Genomic DNA, 27,920 nt, shown 5'->3' with positions numbered 1-27,920 from the left:
GTTTTGCTGAGGCTGCTATTATCAGTACCTTGGACTTGAACAACAGAGCTGTGTGGTCTCACAGCTCTGTAGTCCAAAAGTCTAAGATCAATGTGTTGGCAGTGTTGGCTTCTTTTGAAGGATGGGAAGGAAGGTTCTAGTCTGTTCTTTCCAGTAGCGAGTCATCAACCAGGGCCCAGAATTGCTTTCTCTGGCTACACCTGATTGGGAAAGCACATGAACAGAATTGCTATGAGTAGCATCCTATAGTTAGAATAGGATGCAGCCTTCGGATGAGGACAAACTATGGAAGGCAGAGAAAAGCATCAGGAAGCTCCTGCATTCTGACTGAGTTCCTGAGCCACTGGGCCGCCCATTCTCCATGCTCAGCACTGCTGCGAGCTACCATTTAGTTGAATGTCCTCATGGTTTAGCCGTTTTAAACAGAAGTTTCCTGTTACTTGCAGCCAAAAGCATGCTTAGATGATGCAGGGTGTTGTCAGCTCTGTTAGGCTGCTATTTCTGTGAGATTTGGGATTACATTTGGTTGACCTCCATGTCCAGTCCAGGGCCCGATGTTCAGCACCTGTTTGTTGGATGAATCAATTGGATGATGGCAAATGGATGTCGTGTGTGTTAAGGTGTGGGAACTTCGTCGTCAATAGGGCATACTCTACTTGATAATGTGTTCTAGTCAAGAGGTTGTAGATCTGGGGAACAGAGAGAATGAAAAGATTGATACCGCCCAAGGAGAAGATGCCTTCCCTCCATCCATGCTTCTTCCCTAGCCTTTAGAACTTTTACATGTGAAACCTGGAGGTCTTCGGTTTCTCTTTCACATTCTTCAATATCCCCCCTTTCTAAACCTGCAGCCCATCACCCAGCAAGTCCTGTCTATCCTACTCCCAGGCTCAGTCTCAAATCCACCCACATCTGCCCAGGACTCCATGGTGTTTGGGAGGCTGCACGGGTCCCAACACTTCTCTCAACAGGACACTCAGTTCCTCTCTACCTCCCTTCTCCCTCATTTCCACCCCATAGTCAGAGGGATTCTGTGAATATGCAAACATACCATGCCCATCCCTTGCTCTAAAACTCACTCTACCCTTAGTAAACTGCAAGGAAGCCACACTTAGGATCAGGATCCTTCAATCACTTACAACTCTTCCACCTCCACCTGCCCATTTTATCTCACTCCCGCACCACCAACTCTGTCCTCCTTTGAACACCTAAGCCTTTCCCGACCTTGCTGTCTTGATTGTGTGGGTGGATATGTGTGTGCTTGCACATGCGTGTGTTCATCATCTATGTGAGCATGTACATATATGTGTGCATTTGTGGGTGCGGAGGCCAGATGTCAATGACCTCCTCAGCTGTTTCTCAGGAGCTGTCCATTTGGTTTTGTTTATTTTGAGGCAAGGTCTCTCCTCGGCTTAGGGCATGCTGATTCAGTAGGCTGGCTGGCTAGTTAGGCTGGATCCACCAGTCTCTGTCTCCCGTGCCAGGATCACAAACATGTGCCACTGTGCCAGATTTCTGTCTTAAATATGGACTCTGGGGACAAAACGCAGGTCTGCATGCTTGTGTGTGAAGTGTCTTACTCCACCTCCTAGTCCATACCATGTTGTTTCAAATTCCCTCCTTCTGAAACATTTCTCCATTGTTTCTGTTTGTGTTTAAGTGTTAAAGGGACTACATACATATACTCACGAAAGAATATATAAGGCACAAACATGTCTCTCATGCATGTGTTCACTCACAGGATGAAAGGTTGCTTGTAAGTCTAGAATGTATGTTGTCACCAACTGGGTGATGAACCGACGGTCCTGAGGGAGCAGTCATTTCTCACAGCATCCCCCATGACAGCTACTGGCCTGGCATTGAAGGCATTTCTTCAGAGTTTGTCGCCTGTATGGAATTCCATCAGCAGACACTCAGTTCTGCTTCTCTCTTAGACACGGAACCATTGTGTGATTTCCCCCACTTCCTTGGATGGCTATCATGGTGTCAGCATCTGTCTCTGCATGGAGCCATAGTTCACTTACGTTTGTAGCTGAAGTGCTTCCCGTTCTGATTGTTCTATAGTTTGTTTATCTGTTCTGCCATGAGCATCTGGGATTCTTGTTCTGGGGTTATTATGGACAATGGACATTTGAGTACGTATATCCTAGGGCCTGTAGAAAAGTCATGCAATGGAATTTTCTAGAAGTAGATCTCTGAGCTGGTCATTAAAGTATCTCTATCTAAGTGAGTTTTTATGAGCTCCGTTCCAGCACTTCTGATTTGCTTTGTGTTCTTATTTACTCCTCACACCAACCCCTAGGTCAGCGTCATCCTTTCCCTCTGGCGTGTTTTCATCACAAGCGTGGAGCTCAGTCTGGGAGAGTCAAACCCAGCTTTTCCTGTACTGACATGTGCTAGCTGTGCTGAGGTTTTGTGGGCCCACATTAGTAGCAGCGTGTGACTGTGAATGCACTGGGGAGCCCACCAGCCTGTGCCCCAATGCAGTCGCAGTGATGGTGATGCAGTGCATGTCTAGACAGATCTCACTGTGGTTTGCACGTCACTTCGACTAATGGTATTGAGTCTGTGGTTGGACATGTGAATATAGTTTAGGGTCTTTTCAGGTCTTCTGATCATCGTTAATTATATTTGTCTTATTTTTAAAAAATATTTTTATATGCATATGTGTTTTGTTTGCAACGGGTCTGTGAACTACTGCATGCAGTGCCTGATGAGACCAGAAGAGGGCATCAGATCCCTTGGAACTGTAGTTACAGCTGGTTGTGAGTTGCCACGTGGTGTGGGTGCTGGGTATTAAACCTGGGTCCACTGGAAGAGTAAAGTGCTCTTAACCACTAAGCCATCTCTCTAGTCCTGTCTTTGTCTTCTAATGGATATTTTAGAGTTCTTTATGCATTGTGGACATTTTCCCTTTGCAGCTATATGCATTACAAATATGTTAACACAGTCTATGGCTTGTCTTCATTTAAAAGTAATTTTTTTTTTTGGTTTTTTAAGACAGGGTTTCTCTGTGTGTAGCCTGTCTGTCTTTCCTGGAACTCACTCTGTAGACCAGGTTGGCCTCGAACTCACAGAGATCTGCCTTCCTCTGCCTCCCTGAGTGCTGGGATTAAAGGCATGTGTAACCACTGGCAAGTTTTAAAAGAATTTTAATTGATTGATTGATTGATTGATTGATTGATTGATTGATTTGTGGGTGTATGCTGTGATACACATGTGGAGAGCAGGGACAATTTGAGAGACTCAGTTCTATCCTCTTTTACTATGTGGATTTCAGGGGTCAAACTTTGGTCCTCAGGCTTGGTGGCAAACACCCTTAGCAACAAAGGCATCTCACTAGATCCTTTTCTTCATTTTCCCGAAGGTATCTTTTGGCAAAAAAGAGATTTGACTTTTGACTCAATCAAGTGAACACTCTTCTTTCCTGTTTACTGTCTTTTCTGTAACACAGCTTCACTGTTGCATGGTGGTGCTTCTGTTAGAAGTGTGCACTTTTTTTTTTTTTTAGGCTTCAAATGTATTTTAATAAGGTGATGCTGCATTGCTGCTCCATTTCTCAGAAAAATTTCAAATTGAAGGTATCAGGAACAAATCAAACATAGTACATCAATAAAAAATGCACAGCATAACTACCTAAGATAGGCAAGGCTAAGAGCTACTGTCAGACCTTCAACACACAGCAACCCTGTTCCCAAGATTGTACTAGGCCTATGAAGAAAAGCTGTGAACAGCAATATCAGACAGAAAAGGGCATTCATTCTTGAGTAGTCCTTACCCAAGAAAAACATGGAGGCAAGTTAACACAAGACTTTTTCTTTTTTTAAAGATATACTAAAATGAAAACCTCTAAGAGAAAATGTCTTCCTTAGGACATGAAGGGGTTATATATGAGATATAATAGAACCGTATGTATGTTGTAACCTCTGCGGACATTTGTCTGAATTCTCACCTGGGAGTGAATGGAGGAACTGGGCTAGGTCATTGGAGGATGTTTAGGTTTTGTGGTATATATGTGGCAGTGTCTCTGGGGTTGGGGGAATAAAGATGAAAAAGTAATTAAAACATGATGAATGAAGGAGGGAGGGATGGAAGAAGGCAAGGAAGGAAAGAAGGAAACAGGAATGATCAAGATTAATGGAGCTCTCTGAGTTCACTTTGCTATGGTTCAAGGCCCTCAATAATCAACACATTTCAGGAATGCACCAGACAGACTTGAGAAAGCAATATACCACAGACTTTGATTTGTTAAATAACACCCCTCCCTTGCCCCCTCCCTTGCCCTCTGCCTCCAAGCATACTCCCTAGAGTATTACAGGCAGGGAAGACCTATCTATTGGGAAAAACCCCTAACACTTTTCCAGGGTAGAATTCTGGCTAGTCCAAAAAGAACCTTTCTTTTAAGGGTTGCGGGAAACTAGACACTGCAACTTTTATTTAGTATCGGCGGCGTTTATTTGGAGCAAATTCAGCTCCAGGAGCTGGACGGTTGAAAGCAGGAGGATTTCCACCAATTGCTCCAATTCCTTCCATTGTAGCAGCTTGGCCGAAACTTTCAGTTGTTGGTGGGGTCAATCCCAAAGTTCCATCTGGCATCATAGTGGCAGGTCCTGGAGGAGCTGGGATACCAGTTGGCACAGGAGCAGGGGGCATGGCACCTCTATTGTTTATGCCCATAGCACCTCCCATAGCCATTTGGCCCATCCGTATTTCTTGTTCTCTCGCATCAGGGAAGGTTCCCTTGAATCCTTCCTGCTGTCGCCGCATCATTTCTTCTTGTTGCCGCTGCATTTCTTCCTCACGGCGCCTGCGTTCCTCCTCCTGCCTGAGCTCTAGCTGCTTTCGTTTCTGAACCTCTTGGTTATGTAGCTCCTCCATTCTCCGAAGCTCTTCTTGACGCCTCATCAAATCCTGCCTCATTAGCATAACCTGGTGCTCATGGCGTGCTGCCTCCATCTCCATCTCCAGCTTCTCACGAGCCTCCTTGATGTTGTGGTCCACTTGATCCTGCTGTTGCTTCTCCATCTCAATGAGTGCCTTCCAGCGCATGGCATACTCATACTCAAAGGACCCCGGCTGTGCAAATCTGGGTGGCTGTTCTTGTTCCTTGTGAAATTGCTGGTTTTTTATAACCAGCTTCTCTGGAAGTCCCTCCTCATCATCTAACTGGTCCATAGGTTCCACAGTCACAGGCCGAGGAAATGTGGTCAGCAAGAAGGAGCCTTCACTGCATCTGTCCAGAGCTTTCCGAGCAGCTGGCTTCCCTGAGAACTCAACAATGCCTTTCCCTGAGGGCCTTCCTCGGTCATCCACAATGACCACAGCCCTCTCCACCTGGCCAAACACAGAAAAGGCTTCTTCCAGCTGTTCGTTGGACACATACTGAGGAAGGTTGCGGACTGTAAGGGATGCACTATGACAGGCAAAGCGCACACGTAGCTGCTTTCCACGGAGTGGCATATTATCCAACTCCACTTTGGCAATTTCCGCTAGGGTTCGTGTTTCCAAGCGAATAAAGCCAAAGCCTTTATCCTTATGAATGAAAACCTCGCCTGCTTTCCCATATTTCTCAAAAAGTTTCCTCATTTCCTCCTCAGTGATGTCAGGAGGAAGATTGCCCACAAAGAGACGGCTTCGTTGGGTGAAAGTCTTCTCTCCTGGTTTCCTAAAGTTCTTCAGGTCAATGGTTAAACCTTCATTCTGGCTGCTTGCCTGCTGTCCATTTGCAGGTATTGGTGGGGGTGGTTGCTGCTGCTGCTGCTGCTGCTGATGGTGCTGCTGGTGGTGATGTTGATGGTGCTTCCTTGGAGTATGGTTCTGCTTCTCCAAGTTAAAGGTTTTATTGCTCTGCATGTTTGCACCCTTGACTTCGATTTGAGCACAGCAAAGTGTCTGTCTCCCAATCCTCTCTAACCCCGACTTCCTCTGCCCACAGTTCTTTGCTCAGAGTAACGGCGACCAGAAGTGTGCACTTTTAACATACTTCAAAGTTGTTGTGTCAGGGACCAGCCTTGACAAAAGTACCTTTCTCCAGAGTGGAGGCATGGGGATTTGGAAATATAGTAAAGAATATGAAGATGTGAATAAAATAATAAAATGGAGAAACATATAGGATAGTATTGGGAGGGAATTTCTCAGTGAGTACTGAAAATTCACCCATGTTTAATTTCCAACTGCTTAAAATACCCCTGATCCCAAAAGGTAGGAGTAAGACAAAAGACTGCATTGACGTGATACAAGGAAATGAACAGACCAATCAAAGGTCTATGTTCATCACGTTCATGCCCCAGACTCACTTCTTGACCAAACACTGTAGGCAAACCACACCCTGGGTGGAATCCCAAGTTATTTCCATAAAGAGAACTGGAACTTAGTTGGGTCCTTAGACTTTTAGGTAGGAACCAACTACTTCCCTATTCCAGGAGCACAAGGCCTGGCAAATAGCCACACCTGGTGGCAACAGCCTTAAGAGAGCAGAACACGGATTTACAGCTAGGTGGGAGCTTTGTTTGACGCGGAAGCAAATTCTCTGACCTTTGGCCTCTTTGGGCTGCCACATTGTTGCCACTGTGTAGTGACGCCAGAGTTTAGGTTCCGATCTTCTTGGTTCCCAGGCTTCACACTCCCCAAAAGAGTCATGCTGTAAGGACCATCCCCTATATTTGTTAGAAGAACCTAGCATGTCCAGTGCAGAGCTCTGCGAGGGGCTGAGCATGATGAACCAGCCCTGTAAGACCCTTTTGATTCGCTTCCAGCACTGGCAGAGCAGAAGGAAATAACTCCTCTCGTTTATTTCCAGTATATCAAGGACTTTTACAATGCAACCTGGTACCGAAGGCGTGGACATCCCATAGACCCCAATACCTTGACCCTGCTCTGGTCTGTGACCGTGTCCATATTCGCGATTGGTGGCCTGGTGGGGACGCTAATGGTGAAGATCATCGGAAAGTTTCTTGGGAGGTCAGTCCGGGCATTGTTTCTGTTTGGGGGGTCCCTTCTATAATAATAATAATAGTAATAATAATAATAAGGCACCTGCATCATTATCAGTGTCCCAGCAGGCAACAGGGTTCCACACAATTTAACTGTAGAGGCTTACTGCCAAATGGGCAGATGGAAGAGAGAGAGTACCAGCATCCAGGAATATTGGGTGGTACAGAGACGAAAGAGGCAGAAACTGGGCAGTACCCAAGTGAGGGGAGCAGGGAAGAAATGCCCTGACTGCCCTGTCTTTCCACCCTCCAGTATGCTGCAAAAAAACCAAGGTGCCTCACTGATGCCAGGAGGTCAGCATAGAGCAGGGAGGGGCATGATGTAGGTCTGGAGAACTGGAGAAACCCAGCAGAGACTTAGGGGTTGTTCCACAGAAGCACAGTAAGACATTCAGGATGCCTTTCACCATATGACTGATGGACACTTGGGAAATTTCAGGTTGTTCCTATCACCATTAAGTAACAAAAACTCCTGGTTTTGAGCTGGGGAGATGGCCCAGTCAGTATGTCTCATGAGTATTATTACCTGAGTTCAGATCCTGAGAATCCGCACAAAATGTCAGGTGCAGTGCACATTCTTGTCATCCTGGTGATGGCAAGACAGGAGGCTGAGAAGGGAGGGCTCCTGGAAGCTTGTGGGCCAGCTAGTCTAGCTGACATGGCGAAGCTCCAGACCAGTGAAAAACCCTGTCTCAAAACTGATGGAAGCTACCTGAATTATAATAATTCTGACTTCCACATGCAATCACACAATAGTGCACCCATGTACAACACACACACATACATGCCATAAGAGCCCGCTTGTCTGTTCCCTGCTGCTCAGCCCCAAAATAACCACACAGAAAACTATATTAATTAAATCACTGCTTGGCCTATTAGCTCTAGCTTCTTATTGGATAGCTCTTACATCTTAATTTAACCCATTTCTATTAATCTGTGTATCACCACGTGGTACTGGCAAGGTTCCAGCTTGTCTGTCCCTGGTGGAGGCTACATGGTGTCTCCCTGACTCCGCCTTCTTTCTCCCAGCATTCAGTTCAGTTTTCCCACCTAGCTCTATCCTGCTAAGCCACTGGCCAAAACAGCTTTTATTAAATAACCGATAAAAGCAACACATATACAGAAGGACTTCCCACACCACACACACATACCTACACATACACCAGATACACATACACACATACACACACACACATATATACGCACACATATACATACACACACACACACACACACACACACACCATTTAAGTTCCCACCCAGGCCCTCTCCATCAGTTCCACTTTGCTCTGTTTGCCTCATTCCTAACTTATTTATGCCACAAATCCTTCTCTAGGCAGTTTGGTTTATCCGATTCCACCTCATGCCCCAATGTCTTCTCTGTCTCCTTTCCGATAACAACAGCCTCTTGGGGGAGGGTGCTGATGTGAGCAAGACATTCTCTGTAAATTTTATGTCTGAACTTGAATCATGAGTTTCCCACTGCTAGCTGGATGACCTTGGCTAAGTCATCTAATGTATTCAAAGGGCAGGACAGTGGCTCCCACTGAGGAATGTTACAGTTGCTGGGGAGAAAGAGTAGAGGGAGAATTCCATGAAAAATGCCCCCAGTGAACAGAAGTCGTGTGTTTGTGATCATCCATATAGAGTGGCTACAAAACATTCACACAAACTAGAGAGTGGATTCACCAAGACCCAGAAATTCTCTCAGACACTGAGGTTAGAGTAATGCTCCTAAGAAGAGTCCCACCCATTCCTTCCCACGCTGCTTAGTGTCCCAACAAAGAGCTCGTTAGAACACCGATGTTTCAGTAAGAATCTCGGAAGGCCTTGTTGGTGACATCCACACGGTGCAGTGAAGGTATAAGGTAATAGAGGAAGTTCTGGTGTTTCCTTTTCCCCAAGGCCAGGTCCAGGCTCTTGGTACTAGGAAAGCACAGCCATTGCCTAAGGCAATGAACAAAGTCCTTGGAGTCTTCTGATGCTCCAGACATTCCCACAGTCCCTTCTTCCATCTGCTCTGCTCTGGTGGGTCTATGGATGGGAACGGGAGGTCAGAGATGTCAGGATGCTGTGTGGCTAAGCTATTAGTGGGAATGGCACACGATGGCCCGACCCTACCTCTTTCCCCAGTTCTAGTGGATCTTGGGTAAGGCCTCTGCTGGCAGCAGTACTGTGAAGTTTGTGAGCCATAGGCACACAAGGAGGTAGCACCCAGATGGTATCACTGGCCAGGGTCCCCAAGATGCTGTTGCTAAGCCTCTGGCCCCATGCCAGCCCTGCCCACAGTCCTCCTGCCTACCAAGACTGTCAGTCATCCCTGCTCCAGGATCCGTGAACTGTGATGTCTACCCCACCTTGCTATACACCCCTGCCTTAAGACTGTTCCTTAGGGGGGCTCTGCACACAAGCAGTGGAATAGAGGAAGGTGCTGTGGGATTGGGGGCCAAATTTCATAGCTCAGTCACTGGCTATGGAACTCAAGATTCTGCTACCTCATCTCCTAGCCCATACTTTCCTCACACATAGCTTTATGACCTTCAACAGCTCACAGCTGTGAAGCAGAAAGAAAACGAAAGGTAAAATATGTTTGTAAACATCTTAAACACTTTGAATTTCTAAGCAATTGAGCAATCCTCATCTTAGCCCAGAGGGGCCATGGGAGTGATGTTGCTGAGACCAGATGAGAGGGTCCCGCTAACTAAGCCTCAGCCACTCCAGCCCCTTTTCCTCATTCTGGGAATCGAGGCCAAATTGAAGTTTAGCTTGGATAGCTGTTGGGAGGATAAGGAGCAAAGTCAAGGGGAAGGCTGTTACTTCTTAGCTTTTTTCTAAAGCTGGTGCCCCATGGACCACAGGACAGTTACTTAGCAACCCACTCCTGTTTCCCCTGCTTTACACGTCATGAACCTGACTCCCTGTGAAACTCCATGGCTCATCTGCACTGCAGAGTGGGACTGGTCTGAAGTGCAGGGCTAAGCTGACCAAGCACTGAGTTATTTGAAATTTCTCCTGGGGTTGTTAGGGAGGAAGAGGGAGCCCAGGTAGTGGTGAGGGGCTGAGGGAGAGCAACAGCAGCCTGGGTGGGCCTTAAAGGGTGTTCCGATGAGTGATTAGGAGAGAAGTTCAGTAGGACTTGGTTCTCGGCTCAAGTTGGGACTGGATAGTGGTGATTTTAGCAGCTGGGTGGGGACTGGCTACTGGTAAACCCAACAGTCTTAGGGAGTCAGTGGGAGTGGTGGCTGGGCCACAAAAACCTCTATGTTCAGAGAGCAGCGGAGCCAGGAAAGCTTGAACAGCCAGGATCAGCCCTGGAGATGGGTCATATCACCTTAGGCAGGCCCCAGGCCTACAGTTTCCGGCTCATCAGGAGCCTCCTGCTGAGAGAATTCTTGTGAACCAGCCCTTTGTTTGGCGTCATCTCTCGTAGCCATAGACCCCTTCTTCCCTCACCAAACAGAACATCAGGTCTTCCCAGACATGGCCACAACTCAGCTTCTGCTCTGAACTTGATGCTGGTGTGCAGTGCACAATGCCTGTCTGTGCTCTATGTGCTACCATACAGTTCATGAGCTTCAGGCAAGGGGCTAGATATTGAAACACACAAAGACACACAGACAGAGAGACAGAGACACAGACCTCTAGTCACTGGTAAGAAGCCCTTTATTCAATAGCACCACGGAGGCTTATATACCCAACAGTCAGATGGGCCAACAGGTGAAAACCTTTTCCTCTGATCCTCAAGGCCAAGGCAACACGTGCTCGTGAAGCAGAGCTGGTAAACAACTTTGACACAGCTTTCAGTAACTCAAATCAGAAGGAAAGTAAAGATTTCTAACAGGGAAGAGTAGCTGGAGGCCAGGACTCCAAATGGTCACAATACTGGTGACTCATACGGTATCTATGAATTACATGAACTCTCTCAACCAAACTGGTTCGCAGTGGCATGAAAATAAAGTAAAGGCATGTGTGAGAACTACCGCGGAGATTAAAGCCAGGTTCGGTATAAAGTGCTTCTTCTAGCAATCGGCTAGAGTCAGCCATCATGGCTCCCATAGCCATGTGAGATGTGAGCCCCACTATCACAAATAGGGCCCTTCCTGATGTGGCTCATTGTGCTCAATGAAGCAGAGTTGTTGTTGTTGTTGTGTGTGTTTGTGTGTGCATGAATGCTCTTGTGTATGTGTATGTGCATGCATGCTCTCGTTTGCATTTGTATGTGTGCATGTATGCTCTCGTTTGCATGTGTGTGTGTTTTAAACTATGCTAGAATTATCCTCATTGATCATATCGTTGAATCTGGTTCTTACCTCTGGAAACAGGTAAAAGTAAGAAACAAAGCAAGAAAACCCACATGTGCTTTGAAATCCTGGGTCAGTTCTCAGGCAGTCTGTGCAAGAACTTCTATGTAAGGGCTGGAGACATGACTCAGTGGTTAAGAGCACTGGCTGCTCTTCCAGAAATCCTGAGTTCATCCTAGCAACCACATGGTGACTCACAACCATCTCTAGTGGCATCTGGTGCCCTCTTCTGGCATAAATGTGTACATGCAGATAGAGCACTGATATATAAATAAATCTAAAAAAGACCATCTATCTATGCAGCACACATGTCTGAGTGCTGCCAGGATGGATGGGGCACTATATGAACACACAGATTTGTAAACAAGAAATGCATAGCTCCTGAGGTCCAAGGCTGCCACTGGGACAGAGAGGTACACTAAGAAGTTCATCTGCAAGCCCTCAAGGTCCCCCTAAGTTCCGAGGATGAGTGACAGGCTCAGGAAGAGGCAGCTGGCCTTCCAAGGTGAAATTATATGAAGTATAGATAAGCAGACCTACCTCAGGGAGCAGTTATGAGGGCTGGACGTGATGCAATTTACCCAAATTTGCATGGCATCTCATGTCACTCAGGAAGGTCTTTGAATGCCTGTCATGGATCCCAAATCAAGTTAGCTTAAGGCCCAAAGGGAATTTGTTGGCACACATAACTAATGTTGAACCAGCCAGCTCATAAAATGTCAAAAGAAAACCCAAATGATCTGTCTCTTTCCTCCATCTCTCAGCCCTGCCTTCTCCTGTCAATCTCTCCATGGAGGGTCAGCATAGATCAGCATTGCCATCCCTCTCTTAATAATTACCTTAAAAGTGCCAGGAGCTGGCCTGGGAAGATGGCTTAGTTGGTAAAGCACCTACCATGTGGGCAGAAGAACCTGAGTTCAGAATCCCCAGAACCTACATATAAAGCCTGGAGTGGTGAGTGGTGACTGCCTCCTGTAACCGCAGCCCAGGGGACTGGGGAAGGATGGACAGTGGAAAGTGGCGGAGGTTGACACTCTTGAGTTCATACGGCCTCTTCAACATGTTCAGCCATGCTGAGCACGGCAGAAGCACACACTGGCTAGGGTAACCTTTAACCACTGCTCTCTATCGAAGACATAGAAAGAAACGAAGAACAGTAGAATTCAAGCCAGGAAAACAAGAAAGGATGATTGATGAGGAGCAAGGTACCATCTTGGCCTATCATGGCTTTAGTGTTGCCGGCAGGGCCTGTGGAGGGAGGCGGCGCGCGCACACACACACACACACACACACAACTTCTCCATTCGCTAGGGTGCACTGACAAGTGCTTTTTAAATGTAAACCAGAACAGGAAGACTTCCACCCACAAATCCCGAGCCTGTAAAGGCTGAGCCTGTAGAAGGCGGCTTTTGGGCTTTCCCTGACCTTCCCTTATCCAGTTCAAGTCTCCTCATGCTGAACCTTTCTCAAGGACCAGCTGCCCATCACTTCCCACCACCTCTCACGCCACCTCTCTGCCCGAGAGCCAGTGATCTTCTGAGTCACACAGGGAAGAGCAGACACCGTCGAAGAAGCATCCAGCAGTGAATCGGGCACCCTGGGCGGAGTTACAGGGGACTCTTGGAATCTGCTCTCAAAACTGATGCCCCTTGTTTGTGTTGCTATGTTCATCCTTGGGAGAAAATGGGAACGTGATGATTAAAGTCTGCCTCGGAGCCCCAGGGAGTCAGCTTTGAGAATTATTTGCGAATAAGTTTCCATCCTCTCTGGGAGGCTGTCAGGCCGGGGCTATTTTGGGAAGGAAGATTATTATGATGAAGTTGCTAGAGGGGGTGCGTCCCTGTTTGCAAACGCTTCCTGTCTGACTCAGATGTGACAAACATTTCCTGCAAGGCACCAAAGATGCTGCTGGGCACAGTGCAGAGGTTCAGGCTAGAACCTCAGAAGACATCTTGGCCTCTCCCTCGCTCTTCACCTCTGTCTGCCCAGCAGCAAATCCCAACAGGTCTGTCCTGAACATATGCTGGGATCTTGCTGCTTCTCACAGCCTACCTTGCTGTCAGCCTGGCCAGCGTTGCTCACACTGCTGTGATAGCTCCTCCAATGACCTCCTGACTCCACTCTGCCCCCTCCTGGCCACGAACTGCTCCGAAGACATGAGGAGTCTTATTAGAAGTCAGGCCAAGTTGATCCTTTCTTTGTCATCTGTGGCCACCTCCTTTGCCAGGGGGTGGAGACTCACACATTCCTGGTGTCCCAGCACACTCCCCAGGGACACCTCTGTCACTCCTCTCACCTGCCCACTTTCTGCTGCTGCCTCCCTGGTCCGCCACTGTCTCCAATTATAGTGACCTAAAGATGTCTGGCTGTTCCTGGCTAGCTATCTATCCCTCCATCACACCTTTGCTCTCATGCTGTCTTTCAAGACAGACTTCCTGGTCCACCCTGTGCAAAACAATACCCCCTTCCCTGCTTCAGCTGTTTTGACAGCATCGGTCCACACTGGCATGTAACATGTTCTGTGTTTATTGGGAAGACTTTAGAATAAAGATGTCACTGTGTTTGTCCTATAAGCCAGAATCTAGACTAGTGCTCAGCGCTCAGTTCTGTGTTGAATGAATGGATGTTTGTAGAGAGAATAAATTCTATTTGTGAGTGACTATGGCAGCTAAACGTGCAGGCAGATTGTGTCATGGTCCCTGGGGTGCTAGATCTTCCTTCAGCAGTGTGGTCTTGACTAAGGTGCTTGCAGGTCTGTTTTCTCAAGATTATCCAACTTGAAGCTGGAGGGAGGGCCCCGTGGTTAGAACCATTCCATGCTCTTTCAGAGAACCTGGCTCCAAGTTTCCAGCACCTGCATGGTGGCTCACAACTGTATATAACTCCAGTTCCAGAGGATCTGATGCCCTCTTCTGGACTATGTGGGCAGCAGGCACTTATGCAGTGCACAGATATAAACACAAATAAAACACCACACACTTGAAACAATTATATAACTCACAAGGCGACTTATACAGAGAACATGTAGTGTTTAAGGCTGCACAGTGAAGCTCGGGTTTGTTAGGTAGCACCATTATGATAGTTGCACATCATGCCGGCTTTGAAAGGTTGGCTCGGTAGCATCTCTGTATGAGCTACCATGGCTGAAAGGGTTACCAGCAGGAGGCACCAGAGACAGTGCACACTAAGGGCTCTCCACATCGCCTAGGATGTCACTGGCTAACCACACATTCCTGAGCACACCCCTCTCTCACCACACATCAGGTGACTGTGTGTAAGCGCTATTGGTGAGCCCGAGGAGCAGCCAGGCTTGAGAGCCACTCACGGAAGACCTACTCCACAGCCCACAGCTTTCTCTCCACATCCTCCAGCTAAAACACCCACCTCAATGGTGCTGATGTCATGGAGAGATGTCTGTGAGTGAGATAGGTTTAATTTCTAATCAGGTTTCTTATTTCTCTGTCCACGGGATGAGCACACACTGTCTTGGCCAGATCAGAGGACACCGTGTCTCGCCTCAGCGTTCCTCTCCCTCCAGCACCTTTGACCACCCTCCCTGATGAGACTCTACCAATAGGGTTGAGCCTGTGAGGGCCTAAGGGTCAAGACAGGGATCATAAGTGGAAGTTACAAGGAGAGAATTGTGTTTGCCAGATTTTTTTTTCCTTTTTCATCCGAGTATCTCCCATCTCTGGGATGGAAAGTTAAAATGGAGAGTCAGGCCTTCCTGGAGTCCAAAGGTCAGGGCCACACATTGCAGGGCATAGTTACTGGGAGCACAGCTGGGTCCCTAGGGGAGATGCACACTCAGTAATGCAAGCAGAGAGTGTGATAGGGACCCTGCAAGTGACTTCTCCACCCTTCCTTGGGAGGCCTTTCACACCAGTCCTACAGCAAGGCAGAGAAAGGAGGAAGGATGGAGAAGAAACAGGCAAACAGCAGACACTGTCCTGTTCACACACACTAGCCTTTGTTGTCTGGGATTTTACTTTCCTTGACTATGGTTACTTGAAGTCAGCTGCACTGGGAAATAATAAGTGGAAAATTCCAGAAACAAACAGTGGATAAATTTTAGATTTATTGCTGTTCTGAATAGAGAAATGAACCTCACACTGTTCTACTCTACCCTGGGACACAAACTGCCCCTTCATATAGCGTATCCACACATGTACACTACACACCCGCTAATCATGTTTAGCCATCTTGGTATATCACAAACATAACTGTTTTTCCATAATAAGGTCTATTTAAATTAGATTTTAAAATATTAAATCCCATCATTTTTGGCTAATTAACATATCCATGTGGCTTTGATTTCTAAAGGTCTCAATGGGCACAAAGGTCAGGGTTCCCTTTTAACGTTTGCCCTCCATCACTCAGTCCTTTCTGGAGACACCCAGCGCTACAAGTTTGGGTGTCTTCACATACAAAGACAGACACACAAGTACACACATGCACATAGCACATGCACACAAGTACAGAGTCACACATCTTTTCCCACACAGATCGCTGCATGGTTTACACTAAACTCTGCACTTTGGCCTTTCTCTCTTCCTACCACAGAGTATAGAAAGCCCCTTCTGATTTGATTGTGGCACAGCACCCATGTGAATACACTACAACTTAGTTTACTATTAGTAAACACTTGGGCCGTTCCAACCATCTGCTGCTGCAGGATGCTGTTGTGAGTATCTTGGTACCATTGCCACAGATGCAAAAGGCAGCGACTGTGAGATTGTCCAGGAAGATGCAGAAAGGGAGGAAACTTCACTCAAATGTTTAGATGAGGCAGAAGTCACAGAGACAGTTGTCCTGGAGCTCAAGAAATCTAACTGCTAAAGGGAATACTAATTCTCATAATTTACACAATAACATGACACTTTTTTTTTTTTTTTTTTTTTGGTTTTTCGAGACAGGGTTTCTCTGTGGCTTTAGAGCCTGTCCTGGAACTAGCTCTTGTAGACCAGGCTGGTCTCGAACTCACAGAGATCCACCTGCCTCTGCCTCCCGAGTGCTGGGATTAAAGGCATGCGCCACCACCGCCCGGCAACATGACACTTCTTAATTTGCCTAGTAGTTTGCCGTTGTTGTTGTTGGGGAGGAGAGAGGAGAGGGAGCTTCCTAAACTCTTCAACTTCCTAACCTCATGATTTACAGCAAGCTCCTAACTCGTCAGCGTCCTAGTTAACTTGGTATGACATAAGCACGGAAGAGCCCCTGCCTCTGTCATACCTGGCACTCAGCTTAGAGCCTGTCACGCATCAAGACTTGAACACATGGGAGCTGCTGCGTTGGTTCTGCAGGGGAGGAAAAAAGAAAACACAGCCTCCTCACTCCTCAAAGACAGAGCCATTGCAGAATCCAGCTCCCCGCCCCCAAGGAAAGCAGGGATCTCCACTGTGAAGGCTTAGGGACACATTCTTGAAACAGACAGCTATCCTGACACATAAGAGTAATAATTATTGTCAGGGGAATGTGTCTGGCTCTTTGATGATTCCAACCCAGCTTTATATCTGTAGTTCATTAGATCTAAGGTGTCTATAGAGTATTAAGAAATATGATTGTTTTATTGAGGGAGAGGGAAGGAGGGAGGGAGGAAGGGAGGGAGAGAAGGGAGGGAGGAGGGGAGAGAGGGAAGAGAAACAGAGGGTCCACCAGCTAGACCTGTAGGAGGCCACGCAGACTGCTGAGCTGTTGTCTGGACACCACACTCCGGCCTGTTTCTGTTTGCCTGACTTTCCTTGGCCACTGATTCTAACTTCCAGCTTTTGTCCATTCCCAAGAGGCAGACTAAGTGCCCATCAGAGAGGTGGTACCAGTGAGCTGTACCACTCTGAGCCAGCTTTTCAGGGATCCCCTCCTGAGCCTCTAAGGCACTAGCATCCCAGAGCGGCACCCCCCTTTTCAGAGAGTCTTTACATAAATCACTCTTCTAACATGGTTATCCAACTCCCCATGCTAACATCTTTCCACTGGAATACTGAATGATTTCTGTTTTTCACTTAGCCTGGCTCCTGCATTGTGACTTATACCTTACCTTGATAAATGCTAAATGAAACTCAGAATTGGTGAAATAAAATCCTTCCACAAGGAATCCATAGCTTTCTACTTGACAGTGCCCCCTGTCTACCCCATCGTGAACAGAGAAAACAGGGAGTGGATGCCAGGCTCAAGGTCATACAGCTAAGAGTGGTGGTGACCTGTGACCCTAATTGCTAAGCTCATGCTTATTTCACCACCTGAATCTCACTCGATTGACCTTCCAATGGGACTGGCGTCTCTGTTTTGGGGGAGGACAGACACCACCGACACATGCCTCATAATGCATTGTCCTCATCAAACCACGTCTCCTTGCAGGAAGTACACGCTGCTGGCCAATAATGGATTCGCGATTTTGGCATCATTGTTAATGGCCTGCTCACTCCAGTCAGGAGCCTTTGAAATGCTCATTGTGGGACGTTTCATCATGGGCGTGGATGGAGGTGAGACTTCAGCCCAGCTGGGGAGGAGGGCACTTCCAGGGCTTGTCTGGAATGGGGAGAGGTGCTTGGAGCTCAGACAGACTTGGAAGAGACCAAGATTCTAGAACCCCACTTAGTAGCTAAATGTCCCTCTACACAGTGTTATAGCATCCAACTGAAAAAAAAAAAACAGGCTAGGTAGAGCTGTTTTACAGTGTGTCTGCTGCCTTCTTTATAAAATCTATAGTCTAGGTGGGAAGCTGAGGCTTGCCCAAGGCTTCTGAGCTTCTGACTGTTCAGTCTCCTGTTCATTCACCAAGTGTTAGATTTCTGACTATGCCCCATGTGCTGCGTGCTGGGGAGAACACAGCCATTGGCGCAAACGGCATCTATTGTGCACAAGTCCTAGGAAGCAAACAAGGCAGGGCAGAAGGCGGGCTAACAAGGAGGTTTTTGTTTTTGTAGGAAAGCCAGTTAGAAGGACCGGTAAAGGTGAGCAGAGACCAGAATGAACCGAGTGAAAATCTGAGGAACCAGGCTCGCAGCAGAGACGGGAGTGCTGTGGGCCTGACAAGGAAGGTGATCAGCATTTCTGAGGATGAGTGGGGGGCCAAGAAGGCTGGAGCCTGGAGAGGAGGAGAGTGTGGGAGCTGAGGACGAAAAGTAGCCAGAACAGACGGTGCAGCCCGCAGCTAGGACCCAGTGTTGGTGCCGAGTATGAGAGGAAGCCAGAAAGGGCTGAGAGGGGAGGGCACAGATTGTTTTCTAAGTCAAGGCCACCTCTTGGGCACTTGGGTATGAAGTGCAAAGTGGGTCCAGGAGTGGACTCAGGAGAACCAGGGACAGCCTGCATGACTTGGGCAAGACTGTGTGGTAGGGCAGGCAGAGAAGAATGGCCAGATTCTGCCCAGGGAGTGAGGTTTACAGATCCAAATCATTGTCAAAACAAACCGTTTTTTCCCTAAACCTGCAGATCTCTGAGCAAAGTTTCTAAGCCTCAGTCAGCTCTACGTGTTTTATATTCTAAATATTTTAAAATTACTTTTATTGATTTTGCCCGTGTGTATATGTGGGAGCCAGAGGATGGCTTGCAGGATTAGATTCTCACTCTCCACCATGTAGCTTCCAGGAATCGAACTCAGGTCCAAAGGCTTGGTTGGTGGTAATCACCTTTACCCAACGAGCCCGCCCCGCTACCTGAGTTGTGTACTCTCAATCTTATCAGCTCAGTTTGGGCTCTCTTTCTCACTTGAGATAGAATCCATGAGTAGAGGGGTCTCACCCAGCAGAGTGGGGTTTCTTCTCATGGAATTCCACGGGCTCCAGAGCACAGCAGGAGGAGGAAGCCTTAACGTGCAAACGCTGCGCAACACATTAGCCACAGTCACTCTGGCCAAAGCAAGGCCCATGCTAAGAGCAGACGGAGGTCCAGCTGGGGGTGTGCCTGCAGTGGGGCCAAGCACGGCAGCCTTCCTGTCTGAGTCTCCCCCTGCTGCTCCCTGGAGGGACCAAATAGCAAGTCTGCCCTCGTTGGAAAATGCCAGAATTATCCTTTTGTAAAGTGCTCAGTCCAGCAGGAGCCAAGCCTGTCTGCCTCCACTGCAGGCATGGTGGGAGATATTCTCGTCCTAAGTGCTGCTGCAGCATGCTTGATGCTAAGCTTGGAAGGGGCAGATCCAGGATTGGAAGCAAGACAGAAGAAGGTTGCTTGACAGCCTCACCAATGAGGCCCCTGCTCTGCTTTCTCTGGGGGTTTTAATATTTCATCAGCCACTTTCTCCTCGGCTCTGCCTGCATCGCAGAAGCGTGCTGCACTTGTTGCTCCCGGAATTTCCACAGCCATAGGCTCAAGATAAATGCCTTTTAGGCCCCTTTTCTTTGAGCTGTTCAGAAAAGAAGCAAAAGAAAAGGAAGAATAGGGGAACTTATAAAACATGCCCTGACTTCTGGAACACAGCCTCCTGGAGCTGTGCCAAGCCCCAGAGATGTCATGCCATTTCTTCTCTCCAAACCCTCAGAGCACAGAGCAAAACGAGGGCATTTAAGGTAAGGGAAGGAAGGAAAACTACTAGACCTGAATTAATCGGCTGTGTGCTTATAATAAAGAATTTAAGTCCAGGGATGGGAACACAACTCAGTGGGTGGAGTGCTTGTCTAGCGTTCATGAAACCCAACCCAGCACCGTATAAAACCAGATGAGGTGGTGGTACAACCCACATGGGAGAAGGATGCAGAAAGAGCAGAAGTTGAGGTCAGTTTTGACAGGCTCCACTGCCCAATGAGTTCAAGGCCAGCCTGGTCTATCTGAGATTCTACTTCAAAACAAAACAAAGAATTTAAAGCCATGTTATTGATAGTCCTGAACATTCTAGAATGACCTATTAACAAGACTGTTAGCCTAGTTTCTCGTGGAGCATTTGAATCAGATTAGAAATGTAGGACATCTTTGATTTTTTTTCCCTAGGAGATTTAGAGAAACATCAACATACTACTTTTTACATAGAAATAAATACGATTCAATAAGGCACTGGAGACAAATTCACATAGACCGCAGAATTTAAAGCAGGAATTTTGCATTGGTGGAAGATTGAACTGGACACGGCCCAAGCATGACCTTCCCAGAGCTGCCCACGATCCCTGTGGTACAGTTTCCCATTGGCCACAGTAGGAGTTCCCAGAACACAAGCCATGACAGCTACAAGTAGAACCTCCATGGTTCTTGTTGCTAAAAATATGGAAAGTTTCAGAAATAATTAATGTTTTAAACAACCTATCGTCCATCACCTCATCTAGGTATAATGATATTGGTAAAGACCCTATCGCTAGATAATGTCAGCCATGGGTAATAGAGGATAGAGGCTGAACATGATTTGGAAGATACAAATCCATCTCCTGCCATAGGAGAGGATGTTGAACTGAAACAGAAAGCATACGTGGGAATCAGCTTAGGATCTCTGAGAATGGAAGGTTCAAAACAGAAGAACCAAGGTTCTTCGAGGACACAATGGGCTAGAGCGCTCTCTGAGCACTGAGGTTCACACATTGAGGGCGGATAGATGGCAGGGGAGAGGGTCAGACATTGAACAAGGCTGCTTAGGAGTGGCCATGCTTACTGAGGACCAGTCAGCTTGGATAGATGGTACCAGGCAAGCCCGGATGCATCAGAGACTCACACACAGGCTTATCCTAAATCAGGTGGTCATCACACCACACAGCCTCCCTTCTCTGGACTGTCTCCAGCTATCGTATTTTTTAATAAAGAATCAGAATGAAGGCAGTTAGCCATTCACAGTTCAGCCTGGCCCCGCTAGGTAGAGATTAGCCTCATCTTCAAGATTCACAGTGTCCGGGTGCCCCTCCTATGGCCTCTACACTCTCCTCTCATCACTGCTCTCTCTTCAGTGGAGGTCACATGTTCACAAGGCCACTTCATCTCCTGGTCTCTAAGTAAAAGGTCAGCTACAAGCAAATAGCAGCGTTTGCATGCTGAGTATCTGCAGTTCCCTCCTGTCTGCTCTCACCCCTATGGCGCTGGTGAGCTAGAGGAGTTAACGCTATATTGTATTAGTTCCTTTTCTGTTGCTGTGACAAAAATACTATGACCAAAAGTGACTTGTGAATGGAGTTTATTACAACTTATGGTTTCAGGGTGAAAAGAGTCTATCTTGGTAGAGAGGCACAGCAGCCAGTGAGGCGACAGAGACAGGAAGATGAAAGAGGATAGAGAACACTGGAAGTACACAAGGCTTTGAAATCTCAGTGCCTGCCCCCAGTGATGCACTTCCTCCAGCAAGGCTACACCATCTAAACCTTCCAAAAGAGCACCACCCACATACTAGGGAATAGATGTGCAAATGATAGAGTGTATGGAGGACATTTCTCATTCAAAGTATCGCACACACTCATGACTGTGGCCCATACTGCTTCTTCCCCATGGTAGTTATCACCAACGTGAGCTAACATGTGCTCTCCCATGGTCTTGGTGTCATGGGCAGGAGACACATCAGCATCTGTAAGTTCTCTTCCTGTGACCATGTGTGAGCCAGGGCCTCTCTCACTGCTGTGTCTTTCCCTCAGGCATCGCACTCAGTGCGCTCCCCATGTACCTCAATGAGATCTCCCCCAAGGAGATCCGAGGCTCACTGGGCCAGGTGACCGCCATCTTCATCTGCATCGGCGTGTTTGTTGGACAGCTGCTCGGCTTGCCTGAGCTCCTGGGAAAGGTAAGTGTGGCTTTTGGGACAGCTTTCCTCTCATTGTTACCAGGCCACAGGGAGCCCTTAGAAGTCTCCTCTCTGAGGTGGCGATCTCTGAGGGCTCATGTGGTACACATTCATGGACACATTCTTAGAGCATAAATATTACATAAAGACTCAAACCTTAGGTTCGAGTCCAAAGCTCACCAACCAATGACAACAGCTAAATTTGCATTTATACAGGCTTTGCTCTCTATGCTTGGGGGGTTGGAGAGATAGCTCAGCAGTTAAGAGCACTGGGTGCTCTTCCAGAGGTCCTGAGTTCAATTCCCAGTCAATCACATGGTGGCTCACAACCATCTATAAAGAGACCTAGTGCCCTCTTCTGGCCTACAGGCATACATGCAGGCAGAATACAGTTTACATAATAAATATATAAAATCTAAAAAAATTATATGCTTCTTACCCAAATACTTGGTTAGTTGTGGTTGTATTGTTTTCAAAGGATCGTGACATACATATGGTTCTGTAGCTTGCTTTTTTCATTTTACACATTTTTGGGTGTCTTTCCAAGAAATTCACTAACTCTACCACAATCTTGAGTTTGTCTCTTTTTTCCCTAAATAATTGTTCACTCTTCTAATTTTCCTTGCTGTATGAGGAACAGGAAGGATTAGAATCTCAGCTCAACAACGTACTTACTTGGTGGGCTTGGCAAAAAATTATGTTCATCTAGGTTGGTATAGAGTGGGGTGAGCCCTAGAGCATGCCCAAGGGTGAGTGAGAGGGAGTGGAGATGGGGTCTGGGAGAGGAGAAGGCACAGAGACAGGATGAGACAACAGAAAAGGCCTCCACATGAAAGCAGTGTCTCTGGTAGGGTCTGGCACCAAGAGAGCAGGAATGAACCATGTGGGCGAGGAGGATGCACGAGGAGGGTGAGTGAGGAGGAAGGCGAGGGACTGCTCACTGAGCCCAGCAGGATGCTCCAGGGGGCATTACAGTGGGGCGGTGGTGTAGCCAGGTCCATGGCAGAAGGGGCTATGAGGAAGTAAGGGAAAGGGAACAAACTGGAGTGGGGAGGTGGGCTCAGAAGTCCAGTAGGGGCTGTGGCTGTTGGCACATGTGGCCAGAGCCAGCAGTGTCTGTGGTTAGGGAACTGTGCATTGGTCAAGTCCTGGAAGGAAACTGAGTCCATGGTACCTACTGCCTGTGATGGGTAGGAGGGTGGCCCAGATGCTTCCTGGATATACAGAGGCCTCTCCGGGCCTCCTCTGGGACAAGTGCAGGAAGGAGGAGAACAGGATGCATCAACTCACTACTAACGCAGCCAAAGACTGCTCTGAGTACTTAACAGTACTCAATGCCCACAGCTCTTAGCACCTGGGTATGGCAACAAGATAGCTTAATGAGCAAGCACACCAGGAGAGCACTCACGGGCAAGAATGCTTTAGTGAGACATCCAAAGCCTTACCATCGCCTCCTGCCTAGATCCTGCCTACACCTTAGAACCTGGAACTGAGAGATGGACAATGCAGGACTCAAGGGCTTTCACATCTGTCTGCTCGGCGTGTCTCACCCAGCCACCAACCCAGCACTGGCTTCTCTGGGATGTTCCAGCTTAGGAAAAAGGGGTCGATTCTGCATGGGCTTCTGTGCACTGCCTGACCTCACTAGCTCTGAATCCAGCTCCTATCTTACTCAGTAGAGGTTCCTTCCATAGGTCTGATATGTGGAGATCAAAAGACAACTTTCCGTGATGGGTTGAACTAGGCTCTCAGGTTTGCATCCAAGCTCTTCCACTGGGGGAGGCGTCCGACCTGCCTTTAGCTATGGCTTTGTGTCACCGTGCAAGGCTCCTTATATCTCAGTTGACCCAGATTGTCTCCGAGCCACCTGCCTCTCACCTCTCTGTGTGCCTTGTCTGGAGTGACTGCAAGCACACTCTTGTTTTCCTCTTTTACAAAACCAGAAACAACGCCTGCTCTGTACTTCCGGTTGTCTGGTGCCTGACAGTTTCCATAATTAGTGTGAATGTGTTGAAACTGTCTGCCGGGGTGAGGTCTCACATTAAAAGGTTCGTTTGCTCTCTGTGTTTAAAGATATTTTTAAGTTCCCAAAGTGAACCTTTGTCAGTGACAATAAAAACAATATGACAACTACAGCCCGAGCTCTTACAGCATAAAAGTGTATATTAAAGCTAATAAATACCATACTTGTTCTCCAGGGATTAAAACAGCAAGTGCTTGCTTTGCTGGACTCTAACTTCCTTGTCGGTCATCAAACCTTTCGGATGTCAATACTGAAGGCTTTCTGTTAGCCCAGGCCCTCCTGACAGCTCTGACTTCATTCCTTCACTCAGTCAGTTAACAAATGGTTAAAACATTGAGTTGGATGCTGGAGTCCAGCAATCAGTACTCCAGATACATTCCTCTTAATGAGGCTTTATAGATGGCAAGAGCTGTGTGACCGTTAGCAGTTCACCCTTTCCCCAGCATTCTTGGTAGCAGGCCTGGCTCAAAGTTCCACATCCCCACGTCCTACCTAAATACCATTTCCTCTGGGAGCACGTTGGCGGCAAACCTGTCCTCAGAGCACCTTGTGCACTGGTCTCCCCTGTTCTGTGGTTTCTGTTTGCTTCCATGTTTCCTCTGCCCTGGGGAGTGCATCTTGCTGATGGTTGCTAGAGTCCAGAGGTGTCAAGCTTATCCACCCCCTCAGCAAGTCTAGGAAGCCCCATCGGCTGTGTGCCAGATGCTGCTACTGCAAACATGGGTAGCCAGACGAGACGCCGCACTCATGGAAGCCACAGGGAGGCAATTAGCAGTGGTTGGCAGATGATGGAAGAAGCAGGACGCTGGCCTTGCTGGGGGAAGAGTGGTTTTCCTACAGAAGTGATATGAAATGAATGTGATAAGGATAATTAGGGTTTGTATTGGCCAGGGCTGGGGGCAGGGACTAAGTGAAGAGGAGCCGGCTAAGCAGAGAGAACTTTAGAAAAGACCCTAGCATTTGTTTAGAGGCAGAAAGACCTCCACTGGGCGGGTCCCTTTGCTCAGGTCTTGGCCACCTTCTTCTCTTGTCATTTTGATAATGGCCATTGTAAGGGCAGGAGGTGATACTTCACTGTGATTTTGATTTGCATTTTTCTGCTGATTAGTGGAGCTAAGTACCTCTTCAAGTACCCATTGGCTGGTTTTAAAGATTTCTTTTACTTGTTAATTTTATGTACGTGTGTATGTGTGTGTGTGTGTGTGGTCCTGAGATTATCTGCCTGTACCAGGTGCACACAGGTGCCCTTGGAGGTCAGAAGAGGGCATCAGATCACCTAGAGCACTTACACAGGGATGTCCAGTTTCACCAGCATCTCAGCCAAGACCAGAGGGATTGCCCCAGTTAAGCAGGAGCAGATGGGATTAGAAGAATCAGTCGGTGATGGCCTGCGGCAGCTTAGGAGGAATTGGTGAAATCTCTGGGTGGCTGACCTGTTAACCAGGTAGAGTAGTAATAGCACAAGATCCCAAGTCAGGAGCCAGAGTGAAGGAACATGAGCTTTTTAGGGACCAAGGTGACAACGAATGGCTCAGGTTAGAGACTACTGGGAAGGAATCAGAGTTGACCTGAGCATAGGCAGCACCTCTGTTCCCGGGCCGCTAGTGCTGCCCTGAAATAGCAGGGCACATCAGCTGGACTCTGGCATGTTGGGCCAGCAGCTGTGCTCACTGCCTCACCTGGCCAGCGTGGAAGGCACTGATCCCTGCAAGCTGTCTTTCCCTGTGTTAATTTTTTTTTATTGCTGTGATAAAAGAGCTGAGGAAAAACATCTTTTTTAAAAAAAAAAATTTATTTATTATGTATACAATATTCTGTCTGTGTGTATGCCTGCAGGCCAGAAGAGGGCGCCAGACCTCTTTACAGATGGTTGTGAGCCACCATGTGGTTGCTGGGAATTGAACTCAGGACCTTTGAAAGAGCAGGCAATGCTCTTAACCACTGAGCCATCTCTCCAGCCCCGAGGAAAAACATCTTAAAGGAGCAAACATCTATTCTGGTTCGTGAAACTCAAATTTAAATTTCAGAAATTTAATCCATCGTCAGCTAGCTGCATCCCTGAGGTCTTGTTTGTGTTAAGGTGGGACTTAATGACAGCGTTCACGGTAGAGATGCACGGTAGAGGAAGATGCTTCCCCCAGTGCAGTGAGGAGAGAGGGTGGGAAGGGAGGGCAAGACAGAGAGATAAAGAGGAAGGGATGGAGGGAGAGAGAGAGAGAGAGAGAGAGAGAGAGAGAGAGAGAGAGAGAGAGAGACTAGCAGGGAGAGACACAGACAACAGAAAGATAAAGAGGGAGGGATGGAGGGAGGGAGGGAGAGAGAGAGAGAGAGAGAGGGAGGGAGGGAGGGAGGGAGAGAGAGAGCAGCAGAGAGAGACACAGACAGACAGAGAGACAGAGGGTAACAAGATCTATTCCTCAAAGGCATTGGCCCCAGTGAATCCAACCACATACATGTTAATTCACTGGTAAGGTCAGAGCCCTCGTGGGTCACTTTCCCGAAGTGTCCCCTGGGAACACTACACTGGGGACCAAGCCTTCAACACAAAGGAGTCTCTCTCTCAGGGGGACACCACCTCCAAATCCTAATACTCCTCATCAAATTGGATTTTCTAGTCTGAGCTGACTCTGGCTGGAACGTGGTTCTCAACATTGTTTCCTAACACTGCGACCCTTTAACACTGTTCATCACATTGTGGTGACCTATGGTTATGACCCCCCAACCATAGGATTATTTCAGTGCTACTTCATAACTGTGGTTTTGCTACTGTTATTAATTGTAATGTAAATATCTGATATGTGACCCCAAGTGGGTCACGACCCACAGGTTGAGAACCACTAGGCTCAGAGACTGTGCATAGCTCAGTAAATATCTTGGGTTTGGATTTATTTGTTGCATTTTTCCATGTGCACACTCTGTGAAGGTGGCAATTGGGCTTTTGATGAGGGAAAGAACATCAGACAAAAGTTTTTTCTTCATCTCCTCTGGGGTTTTGTGAGTGGGAGCCACGGGCATTTCCCCAGGTGTGCGGATTTCATTTTTTTTATTTTAATCCTGTTTCTCATTTACCTTCAAAGGTAGAGACATCTAAGCTTTTAAAAACTCGGGTGGGTTCTTTGAAACACAAAGGAGGGAGGAAGTGGTGAGTGTCACTTTTGGACTGGGATGACAGAAGACAGAGAGTGGTCCTGGTCCAATTGATGCCATAAATTTCATCAGACTTGTTAAAACAGGGGTGGTGGGACATTTCTGTGACAGTTTTTGCTGCTGAGGAACATGTTAAAAGGCATATTAATGAAGTATTTCTCTAACAAAGATAAAAAGAAGGAACTTGGATGGAGACCATGGGCAAGAATATGGGACGAGAGTTGTGGACACACTTGGGCAGCCGCTGTGGTTGAGGTATCAGGCTGGGCAAGTGGAAGCTCAGAGCTGGCCTCTTCTTCCAGGCAGGAAAGCCAACCATGCACTTCATATCCAAGTTGTTCCAGCACAGAGCTGTGCCCTTCATGCTGGCAGGGCAAGCTCTTTATCTACCCAGCTGTCTCCCTCGCTGTGCCTGTTTGAATACTTGACTCTCAGAATATGGTATAAAACCCACCCACATGTGCTTTTCCTCCCCACTTTTATTTCAGTTTCTCTAAGGTACCTCTTATGTCAAACACCCCTTCCCCGTTCATATTTGAGGTGCCCTTAGACACGTATTAAGTTAGCATGTGCCCATCATGTCCCTGGGGCCTCCACGTTCTCTGCCCACCCTGAAAGCTTTAAATAGTGTGTGACATTGTGTCCAGCACAGTCCCCTCTGCCTCTACTATCAAAGCTGGAATCTTTACTTTGCTCATTATCCCCAGGGACCCACAGGACCATTCTCATCTCAAATAAAACCGCTATTGAATGTTCGATCCAAATTACATTAA

At 47.5% G+C, this 27,920-nt stretch overlaps 2 protein-coding genes across 2 annotated transcripts in view; one reads left to right on the top strand and one right to left on the bottom strand.

The window, feature by feature from the left end:
- Positions 1-27,920, top strand: part of Slc2a9 (solute carrier family 2 member 9) — a 130,307-nt gene that overhangs the window by 17,699 nt on the left and 84,688 nt on the right. The window contains exons 3-5 of the mRNA XM_057772107.1: positions 6,800-6,960; positions 17,651-17,775; positions 21,832-21,977. Coding sequence (XP_057628090.1) covers positions 6,800-6,960; positions 17,651-17,775; positions 21,832-21,977 — 432 coding nt within the window. The remainder of the gene's footprint in view (positions 1-6,799; positions 6,961-17,650; positions 17,776-21,831; positions 21,978-27,920) is intronic.
- LOC130875845 (non-POU domain-containing octamer-binding protein-like) lies at positions 4,277-5,953 on the bottom strand. Its single transcript, XM_057772111.1, has one exon. The coding sequence runs from the start codon at positions 5,851-5,853 to the stop codon at positions 4,438-4,440; it is 1,416 nt and encodes a 471-aa protein (XP_057628094.1). The 5' UTR covers positions 5,854-5,953; the 3' UTR covers positions 4,277-4,437.

The sequence above is a fragment of the Chionomys nivalis genome, chromosome 6 (genome assembly GCF_950005125.1).
Source record: "Chionomys nivalis chromosome 6, mChiNiv1.1, whole genome shotgun sequence".
Classification (NCBI taxonomy): Eukaryota; Metazoa; Chordata; class Mammalia; order Rodentia; family Cricetidae; genus Chionomys; species Chionomys nivalis.
This window is presented reverse-complemented; position numbering and strand designations above follow the sequence as displayed.